Source organism: Apiospora kogelbergensis (assembly GCF_038363985.1).
Source record: "Apiospora kogelbergensis strain CBS 113332 chromosome Unknown utg000001l_segment0_segment0, whole genome shotgun sequence".
Classification (NCBI taxonomy): Eukaryota; Fungi; Ascomycota; class Sordariomycetes; order Amphisphaeriales; family Apiosporaceae; genus Apiospora; species Apiospora kogelbergensis.
The window spans coordinates 4,090,878-4,104,500 of record NW_027117418.1 but is presented as its reverse complement, the minus strand read 5'-3'; the positions used below and the strand labels follow the sequence as shown (position 1 = coordinate 4,104,500).

General features: G+C 53.3%; 4 protein-coding genes across 4 annotated transcripts; 2 read left to right on the top strand and 2 right to left on the bottom strand.

Annotated features, from left to right (window-relative positions):
- Positions 1-3,386: 3,386 nt before the first annotated feature.
- On the top strand, positions 3,387-4,152 carry PG998_001302 (bZIP transcription factor; the record flags this gene model as incomplete). The annotated part of the gene is made up of 2 exons (XM_066868120.1): positions 3,387-3,731; positions 3,826-4,152. 2 exons carry the CDS (start codon positions 3,387-3,389, stop codon positions 4,150-4,152), a joined length of 672 nt encoding a protein of 223 aa, XP_066736535.1.
- Positions 4,153-8,424: 4,272 nt separating this feature from the next.
- Positions 8,425-10,145, bottom strand: PG998_001301 (uncharacterized protein; the record flags this gene model as incomplete). Its single annotated transcript, XM_066868119.1, has 4 exons — positions 8,425-8,807; positions 8,875-8,982; positions 9,041-9,720; positions 9,787-10,145. The coding sequence occupies 4 exons, from the start codon at positions 10,143-10,145 to the stop codon at positions 8,425-8,427; spliced, it is 1,530 nt and encodes a 509-aa protein (XP_066736534.1).
- Positions 10,146-10,712: 567 nt separating this feature from the next.
- PG998_001300 (uncharacterized protein) lies at positions 10,713-11,326 on the top strand (the record flags this gene model as incomplete). The annotated part of the gene is made up of 4 exons (XM_066868118.1): positions 10,713-10,803; positions 10,888-10,922; positions 11,022-11,079; positions 11,145-11,326. 4 exons carry the CDS (start codon positions 10,713-10,715, stop codon positions 11,324-11,326), a joined length of 366 nt encoding a protein of 121 aa, XP_066736533.1.
- A 726-nt stretch (positions 11,327-12,052) lies between these two features.
- PG998_001299 (uncharacterized protein) lies at positions 12,053-12,640 on the bottom strand (the record flags this gene model as incomplete). Its single annotated transcript, XM_066868117.1, has 2 exons — positions 12,053-12,542; positions 12,606-12,640. The coding sequence occupies 2 exons, from the start codon at positions 12,638-12,640 to the stop codon at positions 12,053-12,055; spliced, it is 525 nt and encodes a 174-aa protein (XP_066736532.1).
- Positions 12,641-13,623: the final 983 nt, after the last annotated feature.

Sequence of the window (13,623 nt, the reverse complement as noted above, 5' to 3'; positions counted from 1 at the left end):
TTATACGACTTATCACTTACTTTGGGCAGGCCACAGATACAGAACAGCAAGCAGCATATGACGCAGAGACGAAGCGCAAAGGATGGGATTACGGTACGAAATTACGGGCATGTACATATATTATATACACCATAATTACGAGACTGCCGCGAGCCGGCAGCATTTCAGCATCACCAGATACTTCTATTCCCTGCCGACACATGATTGTACCACACGTTTTGGAAGGGTGTAGGGCTGGAGGGGAGGCGTAACAAGCAGCCACCTAGTTTCGCCTATGAGGTAAGCCGCAGTAAGATCCATCGTCGAACGCCCGACACTTAGCTTTGCTGAATATGTCCATGGGCTGCAGGCTGCATAAATAAGGCAGCAGCGGTTATTATCACGAAGTCGCCATGTACTCATGTAGCTGTATATGAGTCCGGCAGGTGGTGATTTTCATAGAAGACATCATCAAGCATGTTGAGTGCATGGACGGCGCGGAACGGCGGGATTGGGTATCCGCTCTTGGGCAGACTGGGCAGGCACAAATCAGAAGCAACAAGCGTCGCGGCGAACGTTGGCCGACCCAGTCTGACGCAGTATCGTATCATCAATGGCCAATCTCAGGAACGGGAATAGCGGTCTCGTCAACCACACGCCCTGCAAGGCTGAGCTAGCATCTCGTACGGGTGGTCACATGGATCCAGAGTCGTTTTAAAGATCTTAGCTATGCCAAGGCGTTCGCCGGCGCTCTTGGTAGTTACTGCTTCGAGACTGGTAGTCAGCGTCAACAAATACGGACCGTTATATGTCTGCCCCTGCATCTAGGGTCCGCTACGTACGCCTCTTTTCGATAGTTCACTCAAGGCGTACGATGCAGATCTAAAAGAAGAACAAGTGGTGGGCACGGCTGCACAGAATAGAACCCTCCTTCCAGAAGGATCAAGGTAGCACCCCTCCAGCCCTCCTCCGTGTCTCACATATATACTCGGTACGGTCCGCCAGAAGTACTATGTAGCATATTAGTGCTTGAGATTTGGAGTAGTGTGTATGAGGCTTGCCAGACAAGTAGTGCCAGGAAGGGGGAGGTAGGTGGTGAACTGGCTTCTTTGCTTAAACCGTCAGCGGCCCACGAGCCTGCCCGGTGAAGCAGACGAGCTCTCAAAACGCTGCAGACGTCAAAGTGGCAAAGTAAATAACAAGTCCATCGATCATGATTGAAGCAAAGCTACCGTGCAAACTACCTCCCCCCTCCGTCCTTGTGACTGTCGTCGCCGCACTCGCCGGCCGCCGGATGACAGATTGTCAGTCGTGGGGGGGGATATCATAATGAGGATGATGACAAGCCATCAACCGGCGGGGTTGGCCGCCGACCAGGGTCTAGTGTTTTTCCCAGATCACGTCTGACCAATCAGAAACCGAGCTATATCGAGATCTATACTTATACATGTTCTGGCGGTCAGACCCTACCCTTATGTAATGTCTTGGCAGAAGCGCAGAGTCTGGTTGGCTAGAATGTAAGCCAAATGAACGGAAATAGCATCATAACTAAGCAACCGTCGTGCAGGCGTGCAGCAAGCCAAGCTTCTTCCTGCAGATGCGGTACAGGGGGGGTGTCTTGGGGGGGTCTTAGACTCGCTTGTAGCCACCTCGGTTCTGGCATGGCTATAGGCCTGACCACTGCGGCGACGCCGTTCATTGGGAGATGCATAGGCACTTGCAGCAAGCAGCAGAGAGCGAATGCATCGTCAGCGGGTCGGCTATAGAACATGGATGCACCTAAGACCCTATTGATCGTAACCGCCACACCAACGACGGAAATGGCCTGGGGTTTGGCCTGATGCGGACAGCTAGACATCCTTATTCATTCGTACGAGGAGAGCGCCTCGCCTCTCCGACTCCGAGGAGGTAGGCGAGCTCTCGGTCATGCAAGTAAGACCCGACAGCTCAGCTTGAGTCAGCTGTCAGAAGCCGGATGCAGTCGGTGCAAGACAAATAGGATCTTTCTCAATTCTCACTGCAGAATCGAATCGGGAGGCAGATCTGCAAAAGCCAGAGGAGAAGTAGAGCAAAGTAGAGGAAGCACATGTACTGACTGGGTTGATGGCTAGCGGCGGGATTTGTGCCGATCGCCCCCTCCCCCCTCGAACGACCGTTGGAGCGCTGGAGAGCGCTGGAGCGTTGGAGCGTTGGAGCGCTGAAGCCGCCCTAGGTGCCCAGCATACCCAGCATACCCAGCATACCCAGCACCCTCCCAGCACGTGCCAAGGGCTGCTTGCTCTCTCCCCCCGTCCAAGCTTCAGTTGGCCATGTCAGCAGCGTGCAGCTCTCGGGGGCCTGGACTTAACTCGGGAACCCTACCCTATGACGAGACGATGGGCCTTTCTTCCTTTCTTTGACTGCCAGTCAGTCAGTCGGCTTGGGGCTTACCGATGTCCCAACTGGCTAGAAATAGCATCAGTCGTCCGATCCGAGCGTGGTCTCGAGAAGACGATGGCGCCGCCCGGGGCCGTCGCTCGTTCGGTATCGCCGTGTCACTCACTTCCTTGGACATACTTGGCTGCAGCAGTTTGCGAAGACTGGATTGACGTCAAATCCAAATCCAGAACCAGAACAAGAACCAGAACCAGAACCCCGCCCCCGCGTCAGTACGACTTTCTTCGCTTCTTCATCCGAGGAAATAAGGAAAAAGCTTGTCTACGCTTTCGTAGCAGGCGTCCTAATGCCTAAATCGCACCTCGCCATTCCCCAGCGGGCTTAGACCCTGAGCATGTACGTACGTACGTGCTGGATATCCCACGTCCACGGCTCTGCCATCCCGAAGATGCTGGTACTCCGAGGTACTTGCATGCACACATGGTGCCCTCGCTGCTCCCAGCTGGACGAACTACTCCATCTTACGCCATGCGCGCTCAACCTGCAGGCCAGCTTGCAGGGATGAAAGTGCTTACCCTATGCTATGCTATGCCATGCCATGCCATGCCATGCCTGCCTTATTGGCTAGCGAGAGGCGCGATTGGGTGGCCGGGAAGAGAGGCATGGCTTGACCTCGAACCTCGAACCTCGAACCTCAAGCCTCGAACCTCGAAACCTCGAAACCTCGAACCAGACCAAGAGACACAAAGCCAACCTTGATTTGCCTTTCCCAACTTGGACTTGCAAACGCGGTCGAAATATAATCTGACAAGCCTGCCACCCCTGTCGCGCTTTCACAACCACTTCTTCACAAGGCATCAAGTGATAAGCATCCGTCATCCCAACTTATCAACCCTCTCTACCTCCCTCTCTACTTGAAGAACCCGGGCTTCATCCTCCATACCAACTAAGCTACATCCTCCCTTTTCTCTCTCTTTCTTTCTCTATCCTCCCTTGGAGAAGAACCCCCCAAAAAGTGTATTATAGTCATCATGGAAGAGATCGATCACCTTCTGGATTTGCCCTCCCCATCCAACTCATTACTGTTCACCTATCACGACCACGAAGCATATATGGACTCGTCCACGACCACAGCCTCGACAAGTCCAAGCGATACCCCGGTATGGGCAACAAGCACAAGCTATGCACAGTCTTTACCTAACCAGACGCAGTATGATCACAATTATCACGGTGGCCCATACACCAACTTTGAGGACCACACCGACGACTCAGGCGAAATCATCAAAGGGGACGCCGCCGACGCCGCCAGCACAAAGCCGGCTGCCAAGCGGAAAAGAGAGAACCGATACAAGAATGCACCCCCGTCGGTGCTTTCGGTAAGCGACGAAGCATCCCCCCCTGCCATCTCACCTGCTCCGAGGGTTGGCCATGGGTTCTTTGACTGACCGTGCGACTTGTCGGGGCTTGTAGCGTCGTCGGGCACAGAACCGGGCATCGCAGCGAGCTTACCGGGAGAGGAAAGACCAGCGCATCAAGGACCTGGAGGTCCTGCTCAACGAGGCCCAGCAGAAGAACGACGTGCTCGGCCAGGCGTACACGGCGCTGCAGTCGGAGTACATCAAGTTGAAGACGGAGCAGGCCACGACGGCCCAGTATCACCACCACCACGCCGCCGCCGCTGCCGCCATGAGCTTCGAGCCCACCACCCTTGGGGGTGGCATGGGGGCCAGCATGCCGGCTACAACCGATGACATAAATTTGTTTTTATACCACGACGCCACGGCATACCCCATGTAGATGTATTGGTGCTCAGCCTTCGGGGCGAGAAACGGGTGCAAGTGAAAACGAAAAGCGGAATGAGGACCTGTGCGCAGCTCGGCTGAACGGGAGCTCGAAAGGGGAGGGGGGCCGAATAGATTCACCACGGGCGGTGTCAGCTTAATTGCTATTTATGTCATGGGCGTTATTGGGCGTTCCATCCAGGCGTTTTTGGGGCCTTTCTCTCTTCTGTTTCTGCATTCCACATTCGACTTCATACTGTATGACAACTACCCTCAAGGGGGCGGCAGCAATAACACACGATTGATCGAGGGCAAATTCGCACCCGCATAGCGACGATTTGACGAGATTTTCACGTTTTGCCTACCCTGTGTTCGGGTCTATCACTGGCGCTTGCTTACCTCGCGTTCATAGCTGCAAGAGGTGTATGATGTGTATTGAAGTTTTAGCTAGGGCTTATTTTCGTTGCAAGGTCATTCATTGCATCAATGCCGATCTACTGCCAGCAATAATATCACTTCGCCCTTGGGAACAGAGAAGACAGTGACCAAATCGTCCCCAACATACACCGGCGTCTGATTGCGACGTTTTACACACTCTGACTTACCCAAGACCAAGGAGAAAGAGGCGCTGAACACTATACTCTGAGCTGCGGCATCGCGCTAGTCTGTCGCGCGTCGTAGCACTCTCCTTTTTTTACAAGTTCAACCAGCTTTCCAGCACCTTAAAACCTAGAATAGGTTAGGCAGGCTAAGCATGTGTGCGTGTACAACCAATCCCCCCTTGTGAAATCCAGTTTCTATTAGACCGACTTGCCTCTCTCTATCTCTCTTCTAGGACCCATGTGGGTTGGACCGCAAGAAGTCGATCATCGTTGGCGTCATGACAGGCCTAACCCCCCTAGATTAACCTTAGATTTAGACCTGACGCCCGTTTTCTCGTCCGTCTTTCCCTCTTCCTCCCTCTGTCATGGTAGCACGGACTTTGAGGCTTGCTAAGTCGCTGTAATACTCGCTCGCCAGCTAATAATAACGAGAGCAAACACCAATGAGAGGCAAAGCTCTGTACCCAACTGTAAAAGGCGCCACTGGGCTAGATCAGGCCGGAAGGACGGAAGGAGAACAAACAGGCATGTCCCTCATCCGAGAACACATACTCGTGGAGGCAGCTCACGAAGTAGAGTAAGGGGGGGCTTCCGGGGCCGTGAACCGCTCTGGTATTCCCGCCCCCGCGATTCTCCCTCGGTCCTGAGTCGGGCTGTTAGGGAGAAGACTTGCAGTGGATGAACGGACGGATGGAACAGCTGCAAGTGCGGAAGACCAAGCCCTACCTCAAAGTCAGAATCCAAATTGGGGAGGGCTGAGCAGGGATGTTGACGGTAAAGTCGATGAACGCCATACACATGGGAAACCAAGAAACTCGCCGAGATCTAGATGGATCTTTTGAGAATACCCCAGAGTACATAACCCTATTTAAGGTCTAGAGAATCCGGGCGCTTCGTAGTCCCCGACGAACGGCTGCCCCGTGCATGTCCGGCTAGGTATCCCTCCTGCCTATGTAAAAGTAGCTCGCACATAGAAACTGTGCGACGTATGCATCATGCAGGCGCAGGTGGGACGGACAAGTGATATGGAGACGCGCGGCTATGAAGTTGATGTATCTGGAGGTTGGACGCGACGTTTGTTTGGCCGAATAACCGGGAAACCCTCAGGTCGGTCGAATGCTCCTTTCTTGATCTCTGACTAGGTGTGGGCATGGGGGAAGACAAATGGTCAACGTTCATCTGTAGTCTGCAGTTTGATCGGCGAGATGCCAAGTATCCCCAAGAAGTGCTGATAGGAGTTTGTCGTCTTGGATGATGGGCATCGTGGATTCCCATGGGAGAGAAGACGGCGCGCTAGACGCTCGGCTCCGAGGGGGTCGCCTCATGCAGTAGGCGCAACTAATAACCCCCAAAGGGAAGAATCCGGGGTAGACGAACATCAGACGGAGCGCTAACCTGCACGTTTCCCTACCTCCCGAAACATGAAACAAGCAGATCCGACTCCAAGAAGGGCACCGTGACTCTGACGCCTTATCCCTGCCCTCGCCGCTCCGGGCACAGCATTGCGTAATCCGGTCTCGACTGTCCCATCTACTTCCAGCGTATGTAAGTAGGAAGCAAGTATGGACGGCATTGGATAGCCGGATGCGGCACATAATCCGTCCCTGCTAAATCTTCCCATACAATTTGCGTGTGAGGCGCATGCGGCGCAGAAACCCAAAGCACAGGGCGAGACTTGGCCTTTTACGCCTCTTTCTTGGCCACGTAACTTGATTAGCCGTGGCTCAAAGTAAGACCTGACTGACTCGTCCATCTGCAGGATGCTACGTAGCCTATGGCCTACTGTGCATGATGTAGTGGAAGTAGGCCACTGACTGGTAACAACTGCCACCAGCTCGCTGCATTTCCGCGGGAATCATGTTCTTGGGCGTCAACACGCAATATCAGCGACAACAATAATAACAGAAGCCAAAGCAAGCTTATCACCTGAAGTCAAGTCGTGTATGACAGGGGCAATAGTTCACCATGGCAATGGAGACGGCAATGAGAGAGACAACTGACTGGATCATTCCAAACGTAACAAAAACGCGAACAGACGGACCATCCTGCAGCTCTCCGACGAAGGGAGAGCTACGATGCGAGCGGCCTATGTCGTTTGTCGGAGCTTCTGGGAACCGTTGTTGGCTGCATCAAAACTCCTGATGGTCCGTCGTTAGGAATTACAAGCGGACTGGCTAACGTCCCCAAGGGGAATGAGTGAGCGGTGAAAGTCCCGATCCAAGTTCGGCGGCCTCAACCGCCCCGGCATATGTACTGTTTCCCTCAGCTAGTTCAGCGCTCGCACTGACGATGAACCTGCAGATTGGGAGAGAAGTGTGGGATATGCCTTGGCCGTCCCGTCTATCTCCAGACAGATGACTGTGCCGAATTCCACCGGCAAGTCCGACACTACCGTTGCAATTGGACGAAGCGGCCCAAACGAGCGAGAATGGTACGAAACGGTACGAAACGGTACGAAACGGCATCGCTCGATAGCACAGTGAAGTCTGAGCCTGGTCAGAACAGTCACCTGGACCGCGTTTGCTTACAATCGACAACGAAGCAAGGTTTCCCAATCAGGTACGTATGTTATCGCAGATATGGTATCTCTTCGAGGTAGGCAGTACGATGCTGTATGGTTGGCGGGTTGTGCGAGGTGACATGCCAGTCTATCTAATGCGAAACCATTTGATCCGAAGAGCTTCAGCGTTAGCCCGAAATGCACTGACGAGATAGATCACGATGCAGCAATGAGGCAAATGGTCGAGGTTTTGGTTTTCGGTCGAGAACGCCGCCTATACGATATTCCAAGGCAGGTTGTTGTGACTGAAGGCGATGGCCATCCAAGTCCGCGCTGTGCATACTAAACCCTCAACGTAGGCCTTTCGTCGTTTCACCATACATAGTTCCTTGTTGCCCAAAGCGGCGCGTGCGTCGCTCGCTGACGACGAGGGTTCATTGAAATATAGCTTGGATTGCCCGGCGGTAGTTTCGAAATACCCAGAGTACTGCTGAAAGCGTCTCGGTCGTGTTGAGTAACTCCAAGGTGCCGGCCTAATTGATTTCGCACCACGGATCCGATGCCCCATCGCGAAGTGCTCTCCTCGCCCGAGGAGCCGTGAAGACTGTCCGAGAGCGTGAGACAGGGTTCACCAGAGACGCCCTGTTCAACTTTCAACAAAGGTATTATACGTATACGAGAGCTTTACATTGCAGCTCCGGCTGTACTGTGTCCTTACTCAGCCGCCGTGTTTGGTATCTTGGCTCTTGTCTGTTGGCCAATAGCAACAAACACCCCTTCCGATTCCAAAGCACCTCAGTCATCGTGCTTATGATTATGCACTTTGAACTAATAAATGGCCGAGCGAGCCGGAAATCTTGTATGGAAGTTGAGTGGATCTTGAAGCATCGCAGATACTGGTCTTGCCAACAACAGATATTGTTAGTGGGCAGGTTGCCGACGAGTCGGCCGATCCTGGCTGTTATGTGGTCGTCGTCCTTTGATACCTGCATCTTGCAAGTTTCTTGTGTAGTTGCTAATGCGAATGTCTTCTCAGTATTGTGCTCAGGTAATACTTGGCGCTAGTGCTACGGTACGAAAGGCTGCGCATAGCTCATGTTCAAGATCGAGTCGTGGCGCTCTAGATATCGTACATTGAGGTATGGATTGATACATGTCCGCGATGATCTTCGACGTAAAAGGTATTTCAGGCTTTGGGAGTGGGCTGTACGGATGTGGCGGCGAGCCCATCCTGGGCTTGGTTGACTCCTTCCGGGAAAGCAATGCGCTTGCTTAATGCGAGCGATTCCTTGAATCTCTTCTTGGCTTCCTCCATATCTCCTGTCATGGCGGCAATCTCCCCGAGATTGCAGAGAGCCACAGCGCAGGCCTCATCGCATTCAGGGGTTCTGTCTTCACCTTCGACTTTCTTGCTTGTTGCGTGCGCTTGCAGGGCCCATTGTCTAGCGCTATTGAGCATTGAGGCCCTGGTAGGACGTACTTGTCCTGCCGCAGGTGTCGCAGGCGTCGTTTGCGATTCAGCAGAGCTGTCAACCGGTTGCTGGGCCAGGGATATGGCCAGATTGTTCACTGGCATTGGGTTAGCATCCACACTGAAGCAAGCAGCCGGAAGGCTTATTGTCATTTGTTGACTTACTCAGAACAGCAGTATGGCAGCTCTTAGGTGGCGATAGGGTGAGCGCCTGCAAATATAGCGGCGCAGCAAGGTAATGCTGCGACTTGGACTCGTAGTGGTTCGCCAACGCTGTTATGCGATTAGCTCCATCAGAGGCGGCATATCATTGCGTGTGCGTGTCGCTTACCTTCAAGTGCGCCTCCAATCTGCTCAGGAGACATCCACTCCCCTTCGCCTTCGTGTACGCCCTGAGCACTCCGTCTTTGTAACTCCTTCAGGACGGTCTCTACGGCCCACACAAGGCGTTCGGCTGCCTGTTCGCCCTTGAGGACATGCTCATCTGCATAGAGCTCCCCGAGCTTCACGCTGATGCCCACGCACTTCCCAAGTACTCTTGTTCGTTTGCCCCACAGGTTTTCGGGAGGCACATCCGCATCAGGGGCTCCTGCTTCCGTAGGTGTTTTCGCCGGCGCAGGAACACCAATCAGATTTCCAGATTTATCGACTTGGCCGTTTTTCGCAGCGTCTTCCATTTTGTCAACCCACCTTCTGCAGTCGCGCAAAAGAGCTTCGAGGACTTCTGTAGAGTTTTGGAAAGACCCGATCTTCTCCAGCCAAGCAGCAAGCTGAATCTTCAGACCCAAAACCTCATCGGAGAAGGGGTCCATGGCATGTTGTTCGCATTGTTCCAATGCGATCTTATAATACTTGAGTGCGAGCTTCGGATCGGGCGCATAGTTGCTGTAATAAAGGGCGCGGCGAAGAGACTTGGCGATCGGGGGAGGGAAGCGAGTGAACTGTTCCGACTGGAAGTAGCTGAAGTAGGTATATATGACATAAACCACTGTGCAGCCTATACCGGCCAAGCTGTCGAATTCACAACGGTAAGTGTCGTGCGCCTGCACACCAATTCAGGAGATGGGGGAAACATACAGCACCACAGCTATCACGAGCTCTTCGGGGCTTTGCCGGAACAGCCTCCGAAGACTTTGGCCACGAAAAGCGCCCATCAGTGGACGGAAACTGAAGCTCTGGCGCAGAGCATGAAGCAACGCCTTGAAGGTCGGGGGCTCAGGCTTCGTTTGGAAATTGCTTCCCCTTTCGCTCTCTGACGACTGATAGCGCTTCTGTTGAGGTCGAAAAGCCCCGACATGGTCCGTACTGGCCAGTCGTGATGCGATTGACGGCGGGGGGCTCCTTAGAGGGAGCTGATGCGACCATGACGGACGGACGCACTGCGATCTTCGGAGGCCTTGAACCCCTCGCGCGGTGATGAACCTGAGGGTAGACATGGCCGATGCAGCCACATGTGTTGCTTGAAGTTATGGTGGCTGGGTACGACTGGTGATCACATCTGTTCTGGCCAAGCACTCAATGGCGATGCTAGATGGAGAAAGAAAGCTCTACCAGAGGATGATCAGAAGTCAGGTAGCAGCTCCAGAAGGTGCGGTTGGCCCGTGCAAGCCCGCTAAAACCCGCTAATCTTCTGACGTAGGCACCCACGAGCGGTGAATTTTAGGGGACAAGGGGACCGACGCCTCGGCTGCGGCTGCGACCGCCCCGCGAAAATAGCTTAAATTCTCCCGTCATCCACTTGCACATATCCGTCCAGCTGTCTGGCATCTTTGCCCGCCAAGAATCTGGTTTCTTTGCTTCCAAATACCCAGGAACGTATCCCAAGTCACGTCGCTAACAAAGACTCCGTCCAACTTCAATCCCACCAGAGACCCCGTCTTAACAGCTGCGTTGTCCGATCAGACTGGGCTTCATTGACGTGGCTAGCCTCAAGCTACTTCATCTACTTACATGCACACCACCGGCACTTCTTCGCCGGCACTCGTTATCACCCGTCTATCAAAATGTCTGGAAAGTTCGAGCCCAAGGTTCCTGTGAACCTGAACCCTCCCAAGGATGACCCTATTTCCCTTGAGGATCTCGCCAAGGCAGATGGTTCGTCGATCTAGACTCCCCAAGACAAAACCCGGTGTCCGGGGCTCGCCGGGTCGCTATGCAGTTGCTAACTCTTGGTTACAGGCAAAGAAGGGCAGAAGTGCTATGTTGCCATCAAGGTAAGCCAAATGTGCAGGAGACATATCATAACATTGGAGCTCCCGGGGTAGCTGCAGCATCGCATAAATTGACCTCTCGGACTGATTTGCCGAATACAGGGTAAAGTTTATGACGTAACAGGCAACAAGGCTTATCAGCCTGGCGGCTCTTACAACGGTGAGTATACTGACATTCTGTAAAGAATCCTGAAATCGAGGTAACTCCAGCTAACAAGAAACCAGTGTTCGCTGGAAAGGATGCTTCTAGAGCTCTCGGAAAGACCTCCACTAAGCCGGAAGATGTAAAGGCTGAATGGCAAGACCTGGATGACAAGGATAAGGGGACTTTGAATGACTGGATCACATTCTTTTCTAAGAGATACAATGTCGTCGGAGTTGTCCAGGGGGCTACGAACATGGAGTAGGTCCGAGATTGAGCATCTGGGCTGTCGGAACAAGTTTCCAGCACCACCATATTCAGCATGTCGAGAGCATCACCGCTGTGGTTACGTACCCTGCCTTCTGAGTCGCTACCCGTTTTCTGGGGCTCTCTTGTGACAATACACAATACATCCACAAGGCGTCGGCTCCTAGCTACAACCAGAAGCAGCAAATATGTTATCTGAGTGAGTAATTTAAGACACATTTGAATAGACGAGATGAAACCAAAGGCCATGGCCTTGATGTGCGTCTTCTTCTTAGCACACCTTCCTGTGGTCTGCATGAACTGCTCTGGTGTCTAAAAATACCTACCCAAAGGTTATTATGTCAAATTGCGGTACCGCTAAGATCTTGTCGGCTCTGGATGTAGTATAAGGAATGAATACTTGTTGTGGGTACTTAGCCTTAGCTGTAGTGGAATGGTATTGGGTCAAGTTAAGGTGCTAAAACCCAATATCAACTATCATATAAGAAGTGGCTGTGTTAGTTCAGTGGTAGAATTCTAGCCTTCCAAGCTAGAGGCGGGGGGTTCGATTCCCTCACACAGCATTTATCCGTAACTCTTTTTTTAATCCATAGATATGGTACTATAATTGTAATATTTTTATTCTCAGCTTCATTTGATACCTCCATTTGATATACATATAGGCAGGAACAGCAGCAGTCTGCTTGCAGTTTAGTCTGCCGTCCATACCGACTCACGGTCAAATCTAGCAGCACGCAGACGTTGGGTGAAGAACAATCCTCAGATAGGCACGTTGAAGGACACTCCCAACGCGGCCGAGGTATTCCCCGTGCAGACGATCCAGCGCCCCGACGCGCAGCTGCTCGAGTTCCGCAACCCGTTCCCGGACGGCAAAGTGCCCTATGACGGCAGCGAGGGAGACGAGGGACCATGACCGTGGTGGGCAAACCTGTCCCTCAAGGTGACTTTGTCTAAGACGTCCGAGCCTGACAAGACAGGAGGCCTGGTCGATTTCAACAGCCCCCATCGCATGACGGGCGTGGACAAGGCTCACGAGACTGGGATCTATAGCGAGGGCGTTCGGGTAGCCATAATAGACACGGGTATCGACTACCTCTGCCCAGCACTGGGTGGATGTTTCGGTCCAGGCTGGAATGCTGGGAGCGCAAGCGAAGACATAATAGTAGCTGGCATGCAGAGAGCCGCCGATACCGGTGTCGATCTGATCAGCATGTCTATTGGTGCGTATGGCAGCTACGGCGATCGCATCGGCAGAGAATGCCGAGTTTCCCACCTACCCGGTGCGCGACTCAAAGGCATCGAGTTCCGCCATGGATCATTGTCCCTGTTTCCCGAAGACAGCTCGGGCCGGGCAACCAAATGCCTTGACTGTTGGGCCTCCTAGGGCTGAGCTCGTTCCTCAAGTTGGGGGAGGCAATCCTGATAACCTTAGCAGTGTCGGTAGGTTCAGAAAAAGCTGCTGCATTGCTGCTGACATCCGTCTAACGAAAGAAAATGTTGCTGGCCACCATGGAATGCAGGTCCAACGTCGGACTTCAAACTTAAGCCGCAGCTGCTGGCCCCAGGTGGGTGGTTTTGTCCACTCGGCCTCTCACAGACAAGAGTCCTGGGTATGTCATCATCAGCGGCACCTCCATGCCGACGCCGTATGTGGCGGGTGTCTACGCCCTTGTCAAATACAAGCACCCCGAACACTCTCCCCAGGAGGTCTACGCGCGCGTGCAGACATCGGCAGATCAGGTACCTATGGCTAATTTCCCCGGAATCGCGCCCGCTCCGTAGCAAGGCGCCGGGCTTGTACGAGCCGATAGAGCCATATAACAGGTCTCGGCCATAGCAGCAGACCGGCGTGAATTGAATCTGCGGTACGACGCGCAATTTCACCATCTGCAGCCCCCTCTTCGGTCTCCGACACATGCAAGTTGAGCAACCTGCCTGCCAATGGTACGGCCTACCGGCCAGAAGTGTCGGCTCGAAAACCGTGTCCCTTGAGGTGACACCACCCAAGAGCCATTCGTCCATTGACATAACGGGTTATTCGGGCTTTCTGCAGGCCGTCTCGTCTCAGACCCGCGAGAAATGAGCAAGCTACGGGGGTCTGGGGGTATTGCCGAGCAACTTACCATCAGGACTATGTGATCGGCATGCAGATGAGGCGGGGCATCTTGGGGGATGCTTTGATAGCCGCCACCTATCACGGGCACCATAACGTCACAGTACGCCCTTTCGGATGTCCATCCGTTACGCCCTTCAATGACCAGCCCTGGTCCTGAAAAAATAGATAGATCTTAATAC